General features: G+C 45.6%; 1 protein-coding gene across 8 annotated transcripts in view; it reads right to left on the reverse strand.

Annotated features, from left to right (window-relative positions):
* The window catches only part of LOC121587995 (hemicentin-1), a 188369-nt gene that overhangs the window by 44843 nt on the left and 121087 nt on the right, over positions 1-22439 (reverse strand). For all 8 annotated transcript variants that reach the window (XM_041905427.1, XM_041905431.1, XM_041905428.1 and 5 more), the window contains exons 11-12: positions 20116-20275; positions 2172-2380 (exon numbers count right to left, since the gene is read on the reverse strand). In XM_041905427.1, the coding sequence (XP_041761361.1) occupies positions 2172-2380; positions 20116-20275 (369 nt within the window). The remainder of the gene's footprint in view (positions 1-2171; positions 2381-20115; positions 20276-22439) is intronic.

The following is a 22439-nucleotide window of genomic DNA, read 5'->3' on the forward strand; positions in this document are numbered from 1 at the left end:
AAGGTTAACATTTCGTACCATTCGCGGGGAATGGTAATAATTTAATCCTTTTCCATATTTCACATAATGTTCTTGCTCATTGCAGTCGCTGCTGCTCCTAGCAGCTCCTGGGTACGGATTACGGCGTGCGGTGGCAAGTGCTGAAATTGGGCCATCAATACGTCATGCCATCACCGTCACCGGCTTGCCCTCTTACCGCCTTTCGGGTAAGTGAGCGTAATGATACATTTTCATCATTTCCCATTTGGTGCCGTTTACGCTAAGAGCGGGATAGAGTGAGGGGTAGCATCAGGCCACAGAAACAGGGCCCAACTGCCCTAGCGAAAAGTGCATTGGTGTGCATCCGGTCGCGAATCGCGTTTGTGGCTGCCCGCTGAGGCCCGTTTTCATTTTCCATGAATGAACGAGGACCCCTGGGCGAGCTTGGCGTGCCGCTTGGCGGCGCCTATCGTACGTGCACCCTTTTTTTGGCCGTACACGTTCGGTCGGATCGTATGGATTATGCTAATAGTATGTTAATAATGGCCTAGTGTTTATGAAAAATTATAGCCTGCCTGCCAATGTGGCCAAGTGAAAAGGGGGTTTTTGCGCCCATCGGGCAGCACTTTCGCCGATCGAAAGCGTTCGGGTACTCGGCGCTTCTCTTTTAACTCGAGCAACGGAGTGATAAAGTGAGAAAGCGAAAAACACACATAGACACACACACACACACTCACTCATTCCACAGGCACACCGATGGAAAACAACTTCGGACGCTTCGCCATGGCAACATGCAACAAATTTGCCTTTAATGGTAAAATGCTTTTAAAAGTGATGAAAAATAAAGTATATTTTCCGCCACGTTTCCATCCTACCACCATGGTTTCCCGCGCCGTCTGCAAAAGGGCACGGCACGGTGCTTACGCGATTCAGCGTCGGGTGTTTGGTTCGGTTTGGTTCAGCCCTTCGGAGGCTTGGTGCAAAAACGGTGAGTGTGTGTGTGTGTGTGTGTGTGTGGAGCGATAGCAAACAAATAAACGAACGACAGTGCTTAGCAGACGCTGGGCACTGGGTGTGTGGGGCAATGGAGGCATGCAAACAGGCACGTTACGACTATCACACTAGTTTTTCTTCTTCTTTTACTTTCCTCTGCTGCTTGCCGCTCACACGTTCGCTTAGGGTTTTGTTTTTATTTGCTTAGCTTCCGTGGTGGCATAAAATCCCGACCCAGGGCCGTGCCGAATCTTTCTCCTATTCAGCTCACCTGGCTTCGGTTGAAGAGAAGGGGATTTGCACTGGCGGCCCCTCCTTGCGTGCCCTCGTGTGCTCCCGTACTGTAATATTGACCAGAAAACACAACCTCAAAAACTCGGTCAAATTTTCGCTCCGAAGGAAATGTTTTAATGTGACGTTGGACGCTTTGGTGGTGCGCTCATTCGGAAAAGGTGGCCCTTTTGTCGCACCTTGCTGTGAGATGGGAGGGGGGGGGGCTTTTTTATAGGTCAGGTGATTTAAATATTTAATTAAATGTGGACAACCGTTTGCACATGTGGTTCTGTGTTGGAGCTGGGGCTGCTTTGCCCGGTGACAACTGCAAGCATAGGCGAACCGGTGGGCGGAGGCGATCAAGCAGATGCCCGAGCGGCAGATGAGCCTGCAAAGGTAAATCTCCCAAATCCTCCCATTGCGGTAGTGGTACCAAGCATCGAGCCTCGTCCGTTAGTGGCGTTCGCCAGATGGAAAGCGACAACGGCTAGCCCGCTGTACCCGCTGCTCCCGCTCAGTTCGGCTTCGGTTGATTATTTATGCACATCAACAATTTCCCACCCCTAAGCCCCTACCTTCCCAAACCTTGACCTGCGTCGGTGTTTGTGTGGTTTTGTGCACTGGAGTATGTGCCTTCTAGCAGCTGCGCACCCTTAAAAAACCACATCTGTCAGCGAGAGCTTGCTCATGTGTGTATGTGTGTGTGATTTTTGGGGGGAATTTTTCCGACCGTCGCTAGGATATACACAAACACATTCGCTCATGCCGATTTGGCGTTGGAGTGGCATGGAGGGTTCGCGTAGGAAATGAAACTCTAGACAGTGGAATGTGTGGCAAGTGTGTGGTTGCAGGTGAGAGTGTGTGCGCGCGCGTGTGTGTGTGTGTGTGTGTGATGGTCCCTTCAAGGGCCTCTTTGAAGCGTTTACCTTTACTGGGGTGTAGGTCAGTGACGAGGCCTGCTCGGCGTGCACGCGGTATCCGCTCTGCGGCATATCGATCGTTTCGGCGGTGTTGTTGAAGGACCACTTGAACGATTCCGGCGGTGGGTAGGCATCGACCTGGCACAGGATCTCGGCCGCCTCGTTCCGGGCGACGCCGTAGATTTTCTTCTGATCCGGCCGGCAGATTGGTTTGTCTGAAATGATTCCAAGGGCAGGGAAGGGCGATGATTAGTGCATGTTAGGATTATGTGAATTATTCTCGAAGATCAATTTGAATTTGCATGAACTAAACATCAGGAAACTAAGATTAGGGTATAAACTGCTTGACGTGAACAACTGCTCGAATACGAAATATGAATTACAAACTGCATGAATTATTGTATACAAAAGGGACAAACGAATATACAGTTGCAAACCGAGCAGCGATAAAGGTGTACACTTTTTTATTCACATTTTCTCCAACTGACACTGCCAGCCCCTTTTCGTGAATATATTTCACAGTGCATGATGCTGCATGGATGGCGAGGAAGACGTGAGGAGCTGAAGAAATTCCTTTAAACCAAATACCAAATTAACCTAATCAAATTAAGCTGGACAGTTGGAATCACTTTTAAAAATCTCAATGTAATCAATTTAAAGAAATTCGATGTAAATCTATCACTTTATCATGCTTTAAACTATTGACTGCTCGTTTACTATGTTAAGCAGCAAGTCATGCAAGATGGCTCGTCTTTTATATTTGCAATGCGTAATTAAATTCATAGCGTTAAAAATCTCCAATTCAAAGCCAAATCATGCACTCGTTTACCTCAAATATAGGTTGAAAGTTTATGTGTTTAAAGTTGAAGGTTTTTTTTTTTTGCTTATACACGGTGGTTTTTACTACGCTAAGTGGGATCTATTTACATGTAGAATTGTGTTTGATTGTGTTGGCGGATAAAAGCAACAAAAGAAAGCAATCAATCCTTCGATCACAATTTCCATCAGCGGCTGTGGTGCAATACAATACTTTTTGTTTCCATTACGCACTCTTGCTACACAATCCAACACATTACTGCAACAAAAGCTGGAGCATTCTAAATCCCCCCGGCACGTGTGCCCCGGCATATGATGGTGGTGCATTGTAAATAAATTACAGCAACGCTGATACGACGCGGACTCGTGCAGAAGGGAGGGCAGAAACAAAGCAACAAGAACTGACGACCAATGGAACCCATTTCTTTTTTAGCTGTCGGCCTATCCACCGATCCGATGGTCGCACGTACGTAGTGATCTGCCAATGAATGAATTCTGCAAAGATAGGAGCGCAACGGGAACTAGCGGGGAGCAATATGCCATAAGTGTACTTTTGAATTGTGTGAAAGCCCGTTTTAGTTGCTTTTGTTGAGCAAAGGGCAGAAGGTGCGGGTTTTCAGCTTTGTTTTATGGGCGCTTGTAATCCATCTAAATAGAGATATACCATGCGGGTGGAAGAGAGGGATCTGCAGAAGGGTTCATTAATAAAGGAAGTACAATCGGAAAAGCGCATGTAAACGGGGAGAAAATAAATCAAAAACGTATGTTCCATTTCTAACTCACTCTAGCTGTATCGATAAAGAAAATAAATGGGTTTTATTTCATACAACTTGTACAATCGTTTCGCGAGAATTATACACCCACCCCTGTCAAAGAGTGCTGTTGTGATAAGATTGTTGCGGGAGCAAACATAAAGTTCAGCTACATTTGTTTGTACCAAACGCTATGAGGGAATGATCGTTACAATCCGCAACACGGATAAAATATAAGTACATTTTGTTTCATAAATTGTCCAGTCTCTCTATCCCTCTCTTTCTCTTCAGCTCTCTTTCTCTCGGTAACACAATTTCCAATACATCATTGACTGAAGCGAACAGTCAAAAGGTGCTGGAAGAGCAGGAAAATCCGTGAAATAAAGCTTTTAAACAGAGCCGTACAACCCATTCATCAAAGCAGGCCACAGAGGCGACGCTTTGCTTGCTTTGACGGTTTATTGGAATGCGCAATGCGCAAGCACAATCCCATACAGGACAGTTTCCAATCACCATCCTCCTCTGCTCTGTCTACTCCTTCCCTATCTTACCCACTCTCTAGCTCCGTGTGTATGTGTATGTATGCGGTGCAAAAGAATTACGAGCCGAACCGCTCATCCACCCGGTGGCCTCGACGTTCCAAAACTATGCTTTATGGTCATGCCCTGTTAGCAGTATCGTCGCTACCCCTCAGCGCTACAGCCCAGTGGGGCGCGTCTTTTGCAATCCTTTACCTACCGGTTAAGAAACCGGGCTGTGCAGCTATCCCGGCCCTGGCCGTAGCGAAGCCATCGGGCGGACGGATCGAATCTATAAATCAACCGAATGTGACGCAATTGTTCTTTATTACTTTTCCGAACGCGCGGGGTTTGTTTCTCCAGCTCCGCCTTTGCTAGCTCGACGACGAAGTAGGGTAGCCTGTTCCGTACTTCCCTGATATGTTGCTTGCTCGCCACCCTCCCGGCCCTTCCGTTCGACGAGGCAACACGTGCGCGCGTTGTCCGGGAGAAAGGGGGTTAAAGTATCGAATTGCGGTCGCGAGACGACGACGACGGTCCGTCCCCGCGCCGTGCTTTACCGGGCTGCGCCGGATTCTTAATTGTGATCGCGTGGGCCGAACGTTCAGCGTAGGGCATCGCATAGGGCATAAATTTTAATATCAGCCAATGTAAGTCACAGATCGCACCGGAGTGGAATGTCAGGACAGGAAAAAGGAAAACGAGAAAAAAAAAACCCGCCAGTCCACACATCAATCCGTCCAAGGTTTGCGACATTACGGATCACAGGTAGGCGGCACGGCGCGTGCCTATACAATACTTTCTCTTTTGCACGAGAAACATCACCACAAACAAACACACACACACACACACACACACACACACACACACACACACACACACACACACACACACACACACACACACACACACACACACACACACACACACACACACACACACACACACACACACACACACACACACACACACACAGTCGCAGTGGCTTAAAAAAGTGTGTTTCATTTTTGAAACCCTGCGGTACGCACGGACGTAAATGGGCACGGTTTTGATGTATTGGAAACCCATTCGGCAGATGGATGGGACAATATTTGCATGCTCGTTTTGGGGCAACCACTAAGGTCCGGAACAGCGGTCGTGGAATTACAAATGCAATGTCGTGCAATGACAGGGGCGCCCGTTTTGATGATTGATTTGTGCGCAGGCCAAGCCGAAAGCTGGTGGAAATCTGCTGCTGGTGTAAGTACCTGTCGGTTGAGCTTTGGTGCTAGATTTTGGGCAAGAGCTGCCGCTTTTGGTTGGAAAATGGGCGAATAGTCGAGTGTTCCAAATTGGGATTCAGAATTAGTAATTTATCTTTTGCAGTAAACATGAGACACCAAAGACAATTGGTAACTGTCATACCGATTGCGTTGAAAACGTCAAAAAGTTAAAGTCTCTTCATTGAAGATATCCCATTCGAAAAGCTTTTGATGCAAACGGTCTGCCCATCGACATTAATGTTGAAAAAACCGTTCAAAAAGGAAGTTTTATTTTGAATTTAGTAAATAAAAACGAATTTTAATTTTGTTGTTGCATGTCTTATCTAACTACGTTTGATATTTCGTTAATCAAACGGGTTCATTCATCAACGATTCATAAGCAAAGGACGGTTTGCATATTGCACCTGTGTGTGCCGATTCGATGTTTCATTGTAGTGTTAAACTGAGAGTTAATAAGAGTTTCTTATATCCAGTTGTAACATATACTGTATTGTTTTGATTCCTCCAGCAGAACCTTTCAAACGGTAGTAATTCGTGGTTATGGGATGACGTTTATCAATGTTTTTAAATACAGTGTGGAATGATAATATTAATAATAATAATAATAATAATAATAATAATAATAATAATTATTATTATTTAAAATATAAAAAATGATAATAATAAAAATATCAAAAATAATAAAAATAATAAAAATAATAGTAATAATAAAAATAATAATAATAATAAACATAATATTAATAAGAATAATAATAATAATAATAATAATAATAATAATAATAATAATAATAACAATAATAATAATAATAAAAATAATAAAAATAATAGTAATAATAATAATAATAATAATATTAATAATATTATTAATAATAATAATAATAATAATAATAATAATAATAATAATAATAATAATAATAATAATAATAATAATAATAATAATAAAAATGCCATTTGAATAGCACGGGGTAGGTTCAAATGTCTCAGAATATTGCTGAGAATTGGCAAGATACGGATAGTAATAATAATAAAAATAATAATAAAAATATTAATATTTATAAAATAATAATAATCATCCTATCCCCTAATACGTCACATAAGGTATAATATTTATTTTCTTATCTAACCCCGTGCCGTATTCAAAAACATCGATTCTCTTGCACAACAGAGCGACAGAGAGTTCTAATGTATTTCCAAAGAGACCATAATTTAAACGACAAGTCCATCTAGCATCTAAGTTTGCTGGAATCCTTCATTACGGTGAATTCATTTGGCATCACCAACCACCACCACCTGCCGAGGCTAGAATTTATTTTGATAAATGAAAATTAAGAAATTTATGGCCTTGTTATCGGCGCTGCCTCTGTAACACTCTCTCCTCTTCTCCCTCTCTCTTCCTCTCCCTGTCTCTCCCTCTCCCTCTCTTACACTCTGGTTATCCCTCGTCACACGTGGCGCACACCGTTGGGTCCTCTGTTCGGGCTAGTACAAACGTGATAAAAATCACACGCTGAGCCGTTGGACGCACCGGGACGTCTGCCATACGGGAAGCCTACGTGTAGCGTATCGTGTGGTGGTACGTGTGTGTACTATATGTGTATGTGTGCTTGTGCATAAAGTCACGGACCAACCTCAACAAAAACACGAGAACCATCGCAATGGACAGAAACGCGCGGGCGCTGGAGGAAAGGACAAGCTAATCAATCTCCTAAATGTCCTGCGGGGACACTCCTGCGAATGCTGTACCGCACACACACACACGCACACGCCTTGGGGGTCGTTTAGCGTTACCACACAGCGAGGTGCTAGATGCACAGGGACAGCCACCCCGGGACCGGCTGACACGCATAAAACAGCCCACAAATTATGTCCCAACAGCAGCACCCACGTCGAGCAGTTTACCCCGATCGATACATTAGGGCGCGTGAAAGAGAGAGAGAGAGAGAAAGACGGAACGGAAGAGTAAGAGAGATGGGTGGTTCTGCTGGGAGTTGGACAGTTGTAACAGGGTGTTTGTTTTTATTTGACCTGACGCGAGCTACTAGCGGTGTGTTTTGTTGTGTTTGTACGTTCGTTCGCGGTGAAAGGTTTGCGGATCCTCGAAATGCTTTTATTACGATGTCGTAATTCACCCCCGTTGGGGTAAGAGAACTTGCGAGCTGAAATGAGGGCGATAAAGAGGGAAAAACAGCACGCTTTTTCGCAACATCGAACATAGGTGCTAAATGCATCACCGAATCCGCCAAACCCGGATAATGATGCAGCACGCCGGTGGAGCGTTGAAATCCTTTTCTCATTTCATTTCATTTCCCTTCAATAAAAGCGACAAAAAAGGGTGGCCACCCAGTCGGCACATTCCCTTTATTTTTCACACCTAACCCTGTGCAGGTCCCGTTTCGCAGCACTCCGCTTCGCGTCCGATACCGTTTGGTTCGTTGGGAAATCCATCAAAACTGAAGGTCCATCTGGGGTGGTACCCGGTGTCCTGGGCAGCTTTATTTGCGGCCCCCTGTGGGGGGCGGTGAAGCGCCCGACGCGGCGATGAAGCGTGGAAGTAAAAGCTTTCCCACAAAATTAGAACCATTAAATCATTTTTATTAGCTTTTGCCATGCAAATGGAGGTTCGGCCGGTCGATTGCAGTGGGATAACTGTGTTTCTTTCTTTCCTCCCCTTTTCCGCTGGCGTGCGAGGGGTTTCCTGTTTTCCTGGTGCAGGTTTTTGAGTTCTGCCTTTTTGTTTTCTTTTCCTGCTTTTTCATTCAATGGCTGTGTTATTTTGTTGATGTCCTTGCCCATTTCGTCCCCTTCCGCAACCGGTGTCGTGCCTTCGGTTGTGCTGTGATTGATTTTCCGGTAAAGTGGGGAACATAATTATGGGGCTGTGTTTTGGATGCGTTTTTTGTTCTCTCCCCCTCCTGTTTTCGCTTGTTTGTTGCCGTTTGTTTGTGTGGAAAGTGTTGTATTCGCTTGCGAGGAAAGCATGTTTACGGTTTTATTTTCAATTATCACCGATGTTTTTTTAGGCGCGCGCGCCCTCTCTTTCTCTCTCTCTCTCGCTCACACAAACCATCATTATCAGCGTGGTGGCGGTGGCGACACATTGTCACGTCATGGGCTGTGTTTTGCTGTGTGCACGTTGTTGATAGATGGAGCCGTTTTGTTCGATGAAGTTATATACTTTCCCACGAACTTTGGGGGTTCGCTGTTTACGTTGTGGTTGTTGCGGTGAACTGTTGTTGATGCGTTTTGCAGATAGCTCGATTGCACACAACGATACTTTGTGCACAGAGCAGTGTAAATAATTGCGTTGCGATTTTTAGACAAAACGACAAATGTTGCTCACAACAGCACAGTGGGTGAAGCGTGTAGCTGGATGACCTTTAAACCGCTTGCAACTAATTGAATTTCCACTCAAAAATATACCCTTTGTGAATCTCAATTTAAAACCTCCCCCATATGACTCCCCCCAAAGCTTATCAAAGTAATAGGGTAGAAGTTTTAGCCGCATGGCCCCGCTCATAGATCACCTTTAAATATTGTTTTCTGCACATTTAATATTAATCACCTCACTCTAAATGTGCTCCCGTAGGCTCACAGCGAACGAACCGTTTGCGTTTGAATGTTTTATGAGCAGTGTGTCCGGTGGAAAGTTTGTTTTGCCAGTGGATGGAAATTCGCTTCCAATTCCATCGCACTACCACTCTAGGGAAAATCGTTTGCTTCCCACGCCAGTGTCCATCGAAATTAAGTGTGTGTGTGTGTGTGTGTGTGTGTGCTTATTTAGAAAACTTTTCGCTAAAGTTCCCCCCTTTGGGATCGGACCCGGTTTCTCACACTACAGCAACTGCTGAAACTGTAAAGCGAAGCGTAAACGAACCCGTTTGATTTGTAGCGCTCCGAACCAGAACTGGACTTGCTCTTGGACGGACGGACTGTTGTGTGTAAAAGTAAATCACCGTCCCGAAAATGTTGCACTAGCTTAGCGGTGGCAGTGTTGCGATATCGAAACACTGTCCATCATGCCCTGTGCGCCCGCGTTTAGTTTAACATTTCATGCAAAAAGCTGTTGTTGATCGTGCTGTTGAAACGGTTCGCACATGTAACGTTTCGCCTTTTCCGCACCGGAGCCCGTCCAACGAGGCGGGGGTTGGTTGTGTGGCTAAATTTCGATTTCCGCTGAACATCCTGCAGCTCTTATCGTGCGGGGAACAACCCCATTTCGGTCAGTTTAGCGGGCGAGCGGCACCGGGTGTGATGATGTTTGGTGTTGCGCGAGAACCTCAACCAAATGTCATCTGTCCAGCAAATGCTGCTACTGTAACCCCTTTTGGCCAACACAAGGGTGTGTAGATGTGGTACGTAATGCGAGCTTTACGGACGGTTGTGATGCTTTTACTTTTCAAGCATGTGTTCCCCATAAATATACTGAGCCCCGCACAGTTAGATGGGCACGGCGGTACCTTCCACACCTGCAGCGCTGGGGAGAGGAAGGAAGGTGTGATTGTGGAAAATTTATTTGCCCCTTGTTCATACACACACACACGGACGGATGGAAGCTGCAGTGCTGTGGATGACGGTGTGCGATGATGATGGCGCAAACGAACGTGTGGAACGCGCTGGGCCGTGAAACGTACCGGGCGCCTCCATCGGCTTTCCATCGGGGAAGCAGAACGAGAGCGACATGCGAATGTTTTATTACATCTGCATAAAGTGCTAACATATTCATATCAAAATCAAATAACATAAATATATTTGCAATAAAATATCTCTCTCGCTCTCCCGATGCCTCGGATCCGGCGCTTTTCGTGTGTGTGTGTGTAGGGTGGCTAGGATGATTTTTTTTGTAGCTTCGCTTCTGCTGCTGCTGCTCCTGCTGCTTGGCTTGCCCTTGTGCATAACGGGCGACATGTGGTGCCGTTTGCCATTCGTCTCGGTACAAATTCGCTCTAAGCAGCTGCTGATGCTGTGTGTGTGTGTGTGAGTGTGTTTGGCTTGCAACCGATGGCACGATGTGGTGTGTTGGTACAGGTTCGTTTAAGCTTTCTCATCGTCCCGAGCCCTGCGATGACGATGATGACGGGCAATGGTGATGATGTAGGTGATGGTTGTGTGTGATGGTTCGTTAGCGCTCGTTGACGAGCGTGCGCGTCCCTCGTGCGCTTAGTTTATTCGTACCATACTGGTAACATTCCGTTCATCCCTTTTGGTTTGATGCAGCTGCTGTGCGGTGCAGTGAGTGTGTGTGTGGTAGGACAGTTCGACTAGGCGACCCATTGCCTACTTTTGTGTGGTAGCCTCGATTTTGAGCTTTAACTTTTGTGCGGCGATTGCGGAAATTTTGATAACCTGTCGGTCGTTGGACGGGTTGCAGAGAATTGGTTTTAGAAACAAAAATGTTATTTTTGTTTTGCTTTATCCAATTAACTACATTGGACACTCACTCACTCGATTATAAATAATAGTGAAATGCACTGTTTAATTTGTTCAGTTCAGTTTCATCTCGAACGAAATAATAAGGATTAGGAGTGTTTACATAAAAGTATTGTTTTAGAACAGTTTCCAAATTGAAATAGTGAAATAGTTGTCTTTAATGGCTTCCTTAATGACTAAACTTAATAACTCTTGAATCGGTTCCAGAATCAACTCTGGAATCAGAATCAACGATGAAATTCGATCCGGAATCGGAATTGGCACCGGAATCGGAATCGTCTCTGGAATCGGAATCGGCTCCGGAAATGGAATAAGCTCTGGATTTGAAATCGGCTCCAGAAATTGAATCGACTCCGGCATTGGAATCAGCGCTAGAATTGGAATCGAATCTGAAATCTCAAAGAAAATGGGTGTTTTTGAGTGCATTTGGAGCAAGTCGCAGTCGGGTTAAAAATTAAAGGAATTAAACGTGCAATGCAAGCTGCAATGAAACGATGAAACCTTTCTCATCTAACTGTCAAAATGAATCCACTGGTTTTGCCCGAATGTACTGGATGCTTCGATCCCTATTTAATAAGCTGCAAAGGATCCAAATGTATTTCAAACCGATTAATTCTTATGAAGATTCCAGAGCCGAGTCCGATTCCGTAGTCAATTCCGGAGTCAATTTTGGAATCGGAAACGTGTAGTTCCGATTCCGAGCACCCACCACTAGTAGGTGCAGCTCGTGTTGAAGCGTTACCACGCCATGGGTTACACGTAACTCGCCCGGAATGCGCCGACGGGTGACTGCGCTGGCTTGACATTTCGTGCAAAACACATCAATGACAGGCCGTAAAATATCGGTCAGCTTTATTCACAGTCCACAGTTCGATGGATGGGCGCTGTTAGCAAAGCATTTCATTGGCCGCTTTTGCTTGTTGCATGCCCACCGGGTCGACAGCCGGGGATTGACGTTCAATTTGGCGCGCCACAATAAACTATAACAACAAGTTTAAATGTTTTATTCAAACGAGTTCTGTGCCTTCTGTCCAGCACAGAGCAGTGCAGGGCTGTTGCCGCTGGAGTAAACTCTCCCGCTCCCTCGCTCCATCAGCAAGTGCATGGAATTCCCTCTACCCACTGCTGGGAGGAAGGATGTTATGCACATTGTACATAAATTTCATTTGATGAATGCACAAACTCCTCCGCTTCGCTGTTATCTGATTGGGCGGCTTGGGCCCGGGGGATGCGGGGCCTTGGTTGGCTGAATCTTCGTCCAAGCGCACCGTGATCGTTGCGATGGTAAAGGCAAGTCAGTAAGTAACTTTTTCTCGTACGTTCTCCTGCCTCCTGCCGTCCCGCCCGTTCCGTTACAGAACTGCCACAGCGGGCACGTATTACGTATTGCAGTGGATGGAAAAGTTTTGCCAGTCAAATTTGCCTACCACCACGAGCGCCTGTAACACGGACCCACTCGGCAGCAAATTTCCTTTGCGGTTGCGGAAACGTGTGTGCGGTACGCACAGTTGCCAGCAGGCAACCGGCACACACACATATACATTCTAGCTTTGTACTCGCCCAATCTATGGCTGGCTGAGGCGTTCGCTTCGATCGAGCGGATGAAATATTAACATATTAGATGGAAAATAAGTTTCCAAACTCCTGCACCGTCCCGTGTCGGCATTGGTTGGTTGGAGGGGGGAGAAGTCAATTGAATTGTAAATAAAATTTCGTTTGAAGTAGCGCTGCCACATTCTGAATGCGTCCTTTCCTTCGCTTACCGCTAGCAAGTGGGGTGTGCTGGTGCGTTTGGAACACTTCGGCGGTACGTATGCTTTGGAACAACTTTTCGTGGGGGGGGGGGGTTGGATGAACCCCATCCCCCCTACTCGAAGAGAGAACCTTCTCGCCCCTCTCCTCTCCTTCAGAACGACAAACAGACGGGCGGATTTGAAAGGGAAAACTTTCTCCAGCCCTTTTCTTCGCTGCTCCGGCTCTCATATCTCACTCTGAGGGTGGGGGGAAAGTTGCTCCTTTTCGAGTTCGGTTCTGCTAGAAATGTGACTGTGGCTATGTGTGTGTGTGTGTTTTGCAGTGTGTTTGGGAGCAAACTGTAAAATCGTATTTGTCTTGCACAACATTTCATGCGTTTCATCGATGAATGTGTTTCGCTTCGAGCAGAGCACCTCCGCACATGTTTCGGGCCAGATTTTGTGGCAGATGGGGAGGGGCAATGATAAGAAAGTTTCCTTAAAATATGCTAATGTTTTCGAAGCAGACACACGCACACACTTACTGAATACATTCTTACTTCCCCGGGCCGCCCAAAAAATAAAAAAAAATAAACCGTACGATTCAGTCCGGTGGAAAATGAGTTTTTATTGATGTTGGGTTCGTAATGGGCCGATGGAAAATTTGTGGAGAAGAAGGAGGTAAGGGTGCCCCAAGTGCGAATGCTTCAAAGGGCATAAAGTTGATCGTAACTTCATTTACACCGGTAACGGAATGTGAACCGGAATGCGGCGCGTTCTCTGTTGCCTTTCGATGCCGGTTGCTTGAATATGTTTGATCTTGTCCGTGTTGTCTCGGAATATGGAAAGATGGGGTAGAATGTTGTTTTCTTTTTATGTTTTATTATTTGATAAATTATAAAGCATCACGTGTGAAAGTACTTCAAAGGAGCAAATTTTATTGAATATGATTTGTAAATGAGATCCACCGAATTGATGATGAGTGAGCTTCATAATGAAGTTTGTGCAGTTACAGCTTTTGCTGTATTTAAACAAGAACAAGTTTAAACCCCTTTCTTACGAAATGTAACTTTCTGCCTTCCGGGGCTGTTATTACAATGATGAAACTGCTCCACCCCTGGGGCATTCTTGCCCGTAGCGCAGAATGCATAAAATTACCTCGACCGCAACCGTTCGGGGTTTGAGGCAAAACGTTTGACCAAAATTCAAATTCGGCAGCACCGCAGCGTGCGCCAAAACCACCCCGGAATGCTGGTGGGGAAGTTTGGAGCCGCTGCTTTCCTAGAGGTAGGTCACACAAACACACACACACACAAAGAGGCAACAAAGTTTACGGCTTAACGCCACTGTTTACAAAACGGTGGAGGCTTGCGAACTGCTCGAGCCCGTGGATTTGTAACCACTCGTGTGTAGCGCTTGTGCGATACGAAACAAGAAACAAGGCGACCGAAAAAGGAAACGTTAACGGCAAAGTACACACAACCAAAGCTGTACCGAATGCAGCCCCCATGCCGATGTGGGGGAAAAAGAACCGGCCCCAAAAGCACCACAGCACCAAGAGCAAGTTTTAGAGCTCGCAAGGAGCTCGCTGCATGCACGCTGCAACTTTCACGGGAGTGAAGAGGGTGTGGGAGAGAAGCAGAAGGGTAGAGAAAGGGGAACGATGGAGAGTGTATGGTTGAAAAGAAAAGTCGGACACGTTTGGAAAATTTTAAAATAAACACAATAATTTACATGCAAAAGTGTTTGTGTACGTGTTTGTGTGTGAGTGTTTGTGTGGACTCGCGCGATTTCCTTAACCAACTAGGTGCAGCCGGTTGATACTGTGCTCGGCACCCGAGTCGTTTTTTATATTGAATGATGGAGTGGAGGGTGGGCGAAGGTGAAGTTTTGCTCCACCCTCATCGAGTGCACAACCGCACACAACCCGGCTGAATAGCATTGCTTGGAACCGCACGCGGTCGTGAAAGGAATGCTGCTGTCTGTGTCGAACCAGTGCTATGTGTGTGTGTGTGTCTGTTAGTGCACGGTACGTGAAATTTTACCCAATTTTGGCGAGTGTGTCCGTTGCGATCCGGTCGCCGTTTCGCACTTTGTCCCGGGCCCGGGGTGTGACGTAAATATTTTGCAAGTGCAGCGAAAGTTTTGTGACTAATGAGTTTTTTCTGGTGAATTTTTGGTCGCTGTTTTTTGTTCGTTGCTGGTTGCTACGCTGCATGACCGCCCGAGTTGTTTGCGTCATTTGGCAATACGCTTTTCCGAAATTACGACCCGATCGGTTCGGTAATGGTGGTGGTGGTGGTGGTGATCGCGGTGTTGAGACATACGGAACAGGATAATGAAGAGCATTTGCTTGTTCGTTTGCACTCTCGACAACAGTCCCGGCTTTACTTGTGTCTCGCTAGCATTCGGTCCGACGCAACAGACACGATAGCGAACTAGAAGAGCGTTCGTGATGTCGCAGAAATTACGGGAAAAACCAAAGAAAAGTAACACAAAAACAAAACTTGACTCTAAAGCAAGTGATTAGAAGTTGCATGTCGGACCATTTCCAATGACCAGTTTGCACCGAGAACGATGAGGTGTTATTTTGTAAACTACTTTCTTAATGTGAGTGTGTGGCTGAGTCGCACATGCATTACATGCACGCAAATCATTGGAGTGTAATGCATAGATAAATTTGTAAATATGCTTTGTCAATGGAATACTCATCAATGGGTCCATAATTTCCATTCGCTTAAAAGCAAGGAAAATTGCCCAAAATGTGGAACACTGGGTCGACATATGGGAATTGGTCAACAAGCGACGAACCCCGTTAGTTCACTTTTGAGAAATGCTCCTGCGGCATCGTTAAAAAAGTACTGAGAAACTCTGATAAGTGGAAATTTTAATCCCGTCTCTCCTCGCCCTGAGTAATCTAGACATTGATCCTTGTGATTATTTTTTTTTGTTGTCACGGAAACTTGATCTGGGTGACAAGCACGTCTTTCATTCCAATAAGGTAAAACATAGACCGTTGCATGCATAGCGACCAAATAGTCAGCCAGGTTTTGCGATGAAAACCGTTGTGTCCCAAAAAGAAAGGAAAAAGTTCTATTAAAACGCAGAAAATGCTTTGAACATTGAATGTATTAGCAAACTGTGACAATAAAGCTTCCATGTTCGCAAAGAAAACCGCGTGCAGCTTAGGCCTTAGACCCTGTTTTAGAAGCTTTATTTATACTGGCGCATTATTTATACACTTATGCGTTTAAGTCAAGTAGAAGAGTGTAACTAATTTATAGCATACAATATTGTCTTAAGTTCCTTCATTTTGGGGTTGTTTTGTCTGTTTTTTTTTTTAAATTATAAATAAAAACCAATGGTACTTGAACATCAATTTCCTGCCAATCTGCCCTCCCTGCGTATGACCTCATAAACTGATTACAACAGGTAACATATTAAACCCCATCAACATTGCAAGCTTACCAAGATTTACACCAAGCGAAACTTGTGCAGTACGATAGCCGTTACGGTTGTGGGTCATAAATTGATATGCTGAACATTTTCGCGATGTGCTGAGGGCAACCCGTCGCCATCAAGATTGAACCTAGCACAGGGCCGCGGGTCCGGATCGTGCCGCTAGCTAGCACCTAAAGATGCCTTTCCTCCACCCACATTATAGTGCCAGGGAAATGAAATTATCAACATTATGGTACCAAATATTGCAAAACAAACGACAGCAGTTTATGGGCGCAAATGGGCGGCACACGGACAGAAAAGCTGTGCTGAGTGGCGGAGACGAACAAAGCCGTGGGTGAAATCGTTTTATGTTTTGTTTTGCTACCAAGCTGCTTGAACGTAGTGCTGGTACAATGTGATGCTACTGCAAGGAGGGAGAAGAGAGAGAGAGAGAGAGCGAGAGATATTTTCAATAAAAAAGTTTAATAAAATACCGGAACGAACGACCTGTGCTGTCTTGTGTAAAGGAACAAAGGTGTTAAGAAAAAGGGTGTCTTCCAAGGGTTTTGGTTCGAGCTTACCGGGGTGCCCGGGTAGCAGCAGCACAAGCAGGGGAAGATTGACGCATAAAAATCCATAACCTAGCACAGCATCACCCGTTTTTTTGCCACCATCCAGCGTAACAACAGTGTGAAATGAAGTTTTGCTAACTTCGCTGAGGGGAAGGTAACACAACGAACGAGAGAAGAACAACACAAACGTGGGAAACAAAATACAAATAAAGCGTAATCCGTTTCATAAATTGCCACCACTATAATCATCAATAATGGTTTGCCCAGGTTGCCCCCCCCCACCCGAGTGTCGCCTGGCATCAGTACTGGGAGGGGATGACGTTTTGCTGTCATCGTTACCATCGTCATCATGCGAGCGTCGTCGCCGTCGTCGTCGCGCGTGTTTGATTGGATGGCAACGTCTCTAGCGCCAGGCTCTAGCGCGTTGCCTTGGCGTTGGTAGCTTACCGTTGGAGAAAAGGATTCATTCCGCCGGCTGCTACAGCCTGAGCCGGGTGCGATGTCAGTGACGCAGAGGCGAAACGCGTGAAAAATCTCCCCCCCCCCCACACGTGCCAGCTTGCTGCAGTGACAGCCAATGAGAGTGTGCGCACTTTTACAACGTTCGTACATGGAATTTTGTGTGTGGCGCAAGGGAAGGGAGGAGGAGGGCAGGTTGATCACACTGGGTGGCAGCTTTGTACACAGCTTCATACCCAGCTTCTTCCGGTTGACGTCTTGCGGGTTGAGTTTGTTAGCGAGCGGTAGTGTGTTGTTGTTGTGTGCTGCTCGGTCTGCGTAGTTTGCGCTCGTCGTCACCTTTAGCTTATAGGCTGGCGTGTGCACGACGTACCCGACCTGGCAGGTGACAATGTGACGCAGCAGCTTGGTACGGGAGAGGGAGGAAGTGAGGGAGAAAATGTTGCCGTTATATTCACGCCAGTGCAGATGAAGCTTTCCTTGTCTAGTGAGGTGCGCTGAGTACGAGGGTGGCACTGTTGGGCGAGAAGTTTAGCTTCACCAAGAGGACAAAAATGCTCGAAGGTAATTCGAGAGCTATACACAACTTTTCAGCTAATTGTGTGTGTTTGTGTGGGTTAAGTAAATCAGAGAGCAATCATTATGCCGCTGAGATGTTTACCACCATCTTGGCATATATCACTCATGCAAAATGGAGATTTAGTGTTGTACAACACTACTAAGGACCACAGCTAATATTGACGTTTATCCAGCATAACTGAGATAAGAGATAAATAATTTATTAGAAATCGAAGGATTTTTTTTGTGGTGTCCATTTTTCCCTTTACGATGCTGATTTATTCATTTATTAACACTATGTTAATAAATATCAGTGGGAATGATGGCATTTACCAGCTTTCGAAACATTTTTAGTACTACACAACCGAATAGTCAATCCTTTCTACGGAGGGACGGTCCATACGAGGCTTGAACCCATGACTGGCATGTTATTAGGTCGTGCATGTTGACAACTGTGCTACGGGATCGCCTCTAGATTTTAACAGATGTTTTTTTTCTTCTTCTTCTTCTTAGTAAAACTTATGGTGATATAAACATTGAACATTGATATAAAAAAATTGTACTACAACAGCATTAACCGTCATATGTACGACCGCCTTTCTGCCAGCGAGTTCTATTTCCTTTGCTTGTAGTGGTTGGTATCATTTTAAACAAGATGATTTCAGTGTTATTTTCAATATATTGTTACACAACAAGCAATAAAATTTAATTGCAATACATCGTTTGAAAGAAAAGAAAAAGACAAAATTGTTTAGTTTAGTTTAGTGTTTAGTGTTTAGTGTAAGCATCCACTCAAAATATGCGCAAGGCCGATTGGGGTGTTTTAATTTTTTGATTCAAAGAATCATTGATAAGATTTTAAAATTATAATTTTACTACGCTATCTTATAACACATTATTATGATCCTACAATACAGTTTTCGGTCAAATCTAACAAGTACTTCAAAAGATGTACGCTTTTAACCACGAAAAACAACAAAATGTATGGTCTACCCGGGAAGGCGGTTGTACGGTTACGTAGAGGTTTTTGGTCGTACACAAGACGGTTAAAAGAAATTATATTAATTTAACATATCGTTCATTTACTGTTGCGATCGCGACAATACAGATTTTTTTATATTTCTTTCTAACCATAAAAAAGATTAAAATATGATAGTTCAAACGTACTCGAAAATAGACGTACCATTAAGGAAATAAACTTACTGTAATCCTAAACCCTTCAAGAAGGGCCATCTGGGTTTTTTTGACTTGCATTTTTTAGCAGTCAATTACTTCATTTCATTTCAAATCCATAACGGTTAACTTAGGATTACAGCATGCACGTGTGTCAAGCTAGACCAATTCCGAGAAAAAATTCCGAGGAAAATTCTACATTCATTTTTCTCACGGCCGTAAAATTGTTAAACCTTTAAATCACTCACACGCAGATGCGTTAATGACATTAACCAGATAAAGATTTCGAAAAGCAATAAGTTCAAGTATGTGTCAATGATGCAATACATCTGCAACATGCACCACAGAATTCAAGTGTTAGGTACAGTTACGCCAAAAGGGAAAACCACAACGCCTGCAATCAATGCAACAATATTTTTCCTCACCAGAGAAAGCAATAAAAAAGGGATTACATTTCCATCTATAATGTTTGACATAAAACAGCACACCAGAACCAGAAAATCTCCTAGGATAATGCGTAGGTGTTGGCAAAAAGGAAAAGGCTAGCGACACGAACATATGCGTAAAAGGAAGAGTAAACCTTCCCACAATAGAAGAAAATAGTATATAAGAATTAATTTTGAGTCTAAATAAACACTTACAATTCTGACGCCGAACTGTGCACGTGTACAGAGTTTTTTCTTAACCGACCAACTAACTTTCCGCGACTTCGCGAATTTCATAACCGAAATTAATATTGACTGTATCGTGTATGCCACATCGCAATCGTTGCAATGGATCATTCGAACGAAGTTCAGTTCCCCCAGGCTCTACATAAAGAACACCTCAATTTCTTCAGTATGTCGCAGGAACGAACCAACGGAGTTTCGCTAATAATATGGGAGCATTAATTATACTTAAGAGTAATCCCAGCATAGAATTTCCAGAACAAATAGGTCACAACAATATAAAGAACTTCTGGTAAAGAACAATAAAGAGATTTAAGACAACGTGCATTTGATTGGGACTTCCGACAATTGATGCTAAGAATGAATCGAAAAAAACACGCATTATCTAAAATTACTTCTAGATCACGAATACACGAAACGCGACTCAAATCGACATTCATTTAACACGTAATCACAAACAAATGGATCACGACTGCGACGAATTTATGTTTCAAACTTTAATCCATTTTGTGATATTTTCCAGTTCAGCTTTGACTACAATCGAAAGTATTTCATACGTAAGAACACTTACACATCACTTTCAGGTCCACCGTGTTGCTCTCGCCGTCACCCTCCACGTTGGAGGCGATGCAGGTGTAGTTGCCGGCCTGGTGACGCGTCACCGTTTGCAGTGCCAGCGCGGTGCTGCTCATGATCACGCCCGACTTGGAGTTGTGCTGTACGACTTGATCCTGTAACGACAGAGAAAAGGGTGCGAAAAACACAAACGGAGTGAAATTAGAACTTTGATTTGCTTCACTTTGCGCGGCAGCACACACTTCAAACAGAAACCCTCGCTGTGCCCTTGGCGAAGGTGATCCGGCGCCCCGACAGTGCCGCAAGGCAAGTTTAGCCCAGCCAGCGGTAAGTGAGCGCCAAATGTTTGCGGTTTCGTGCGCTTCCGTTCTGTGCCACAGCGCTTCAAAGCGACCATCACTACCCTCCCCGCCACTCCTCCCACCACCAGACGGAAAGCACCAATGAAGCTTGTGATCTTTGGCACGAAGGTGTCGCCCGGTTGTTTGCCCAGGAGCCGCCGCCGCTTACCGCCACCGTTCGCTCGCTGCGGGGATTCACTTTGAAGTTATTAGTCCGCGAAATGGTCCGCCAGCAGCAGCAGTGGTGGTGGTGGCAGCAAATGACAGCCAGCTTCCAGCATTTGCCGGGGAGGGGGAGCTGGTACATTAAGTGAAATAAAATTTTCGTTATGATCATAAAAATATGCTACGACGTTGCGCATCGGTGAGCGAACGACGGAGTGGATGATGTCTCCCGGTACACGATGTTGCTTTTACACGGGCTCTCGCGAACGTTTCAGCAAGGAGCAAACAATCTTCCCTCGCGTCCTGGCGTCCAGCCTCCGACCGAGGCTGCCGCCGGGAGCGAACAAATTCGGTGAAAAAAAGGTAACGGCCTGTCTTCTGCTTCGGCCCGTCCCGGATGGCAGGCAGCCCGGCACGGATGAGCAAAAGCCAAACGCGGAAAGGAAAAACAAGTGCGTAGGCAGTAAATTTGAGCTTTATTATTATGATTATTTATTTAGAGTCTGCAGCGGGTGGTCGGCAGAATTTTGGCAGTTCACCGCCGTCGGCTCCTTGCTGCATGCATGCTACGCCAAACCGCACCACGTGATTGCAGTACTGCCACTTTGCGTTTTACAGGGGCGCGTCGTACGTTGCAGGTTTATCGTTTGCTTCGTCAACTTCCCGGTGCTGCCGTTCCATGGAGATCCACCGTTTAGTGTAGCCGCGCGTCTCAGCGTAATTTGCAGCAAAGGTGGAACACATGGAAAGGAAGGCACAACAACACGACACGAGCACTTTAATGGGCCACAGGGCAACAGGGCGGTTCCTTGCGTGGTCCTTGCGTTCCGCTGCAGCAGTGCCGCGGGCGCATGACGAAGAGTCCGCGACCGACGCGCGGGTGTCGTAAAACGGGCATGAATGAAAACGGCCCCGAGCCCCGGGTTGCGGGATCAAACATCGCCCCTCGCCCCCTCGGTTGCCATGCTAACACCGCACCAGGTGATGGTTTAGTTTATATTGTTTCCCTGCCTTCCGTGCGACTCCCAACGGCTTCTCCCCACCACGTTGGGCGAAAGGTGCGGTTTGGTGCGTTCGCGACGGGTGAGATTATGAATGTTTCCAACCAGCGTCACGCGTACATTGTGATCATGGCCGCCCGGAGCAACGCCCGGCGTTAAGCGCACAAATAACGCATCATAATGCGGCGTATGGGTGTGTGTGTGTGTGTGTGTGTGTGTGTGTGTGTGTGTGTGTGTGTGTGTGTGTGTGTGTGTGTGTGTGTGTGTGTTTTTGCGATGGGTTCACAACATTCTACGGTATGTTTCGGCACTGCAGCAGCAGCAGCAGCAGGTACCGCGTTACCATGTTTCACTCGGGCAGTGGGATCGATTTCCGTGCAAAGTTTGGAGCGGAATCGGGCCCTGCCACGGGGTCAAGTATTTGGCACGTTGCGAAAATAGTAATACTTTGGGTGAGCATTTCATTAAATTTGAGCCGCCAAAATTGGCGCGGCCACCGGCGCGTTACTGCAAATGCGCGCGCGAACGGCAATGCCGATTGAAAGGGGTGGGTCGTGGGTTGGATGCGTGTGAGGTTACGATGAATATTTATGTGTGTGCGTGGTGCGCGTGCGAAAGCTTACGGGCCGGCTCGGAACAATATTCATGTTTCCAGGTGTTGAGCTGGATGTAAGCAAGGTTAGTTGTTTTAAGCAATGATTTAACACGAGGCTTAGCGTCTGTTAGCCTTAAAATGTTGGGTGCTTTGCTCGAAATTTAGACACTCTGCAGTCACGGCACGCGTTAACAGTGTTGAGCATATGCCAATATGT

This window comes from Anopheles merus, chromosome 2R (genome assembly GCF_017562075.2).
Source record: "Anopheles merus strain MAF chromosome 2R, AmerM5.1, whole genome shotgun sequence".
In the NCBI taxonomy this organism is placed as follows: domain Eukaryota; kingdom Metazoa; phylum Arthropoda; class Insecta; order Diptera; family Culicidae; genus Anopheles; species Anopheles merus.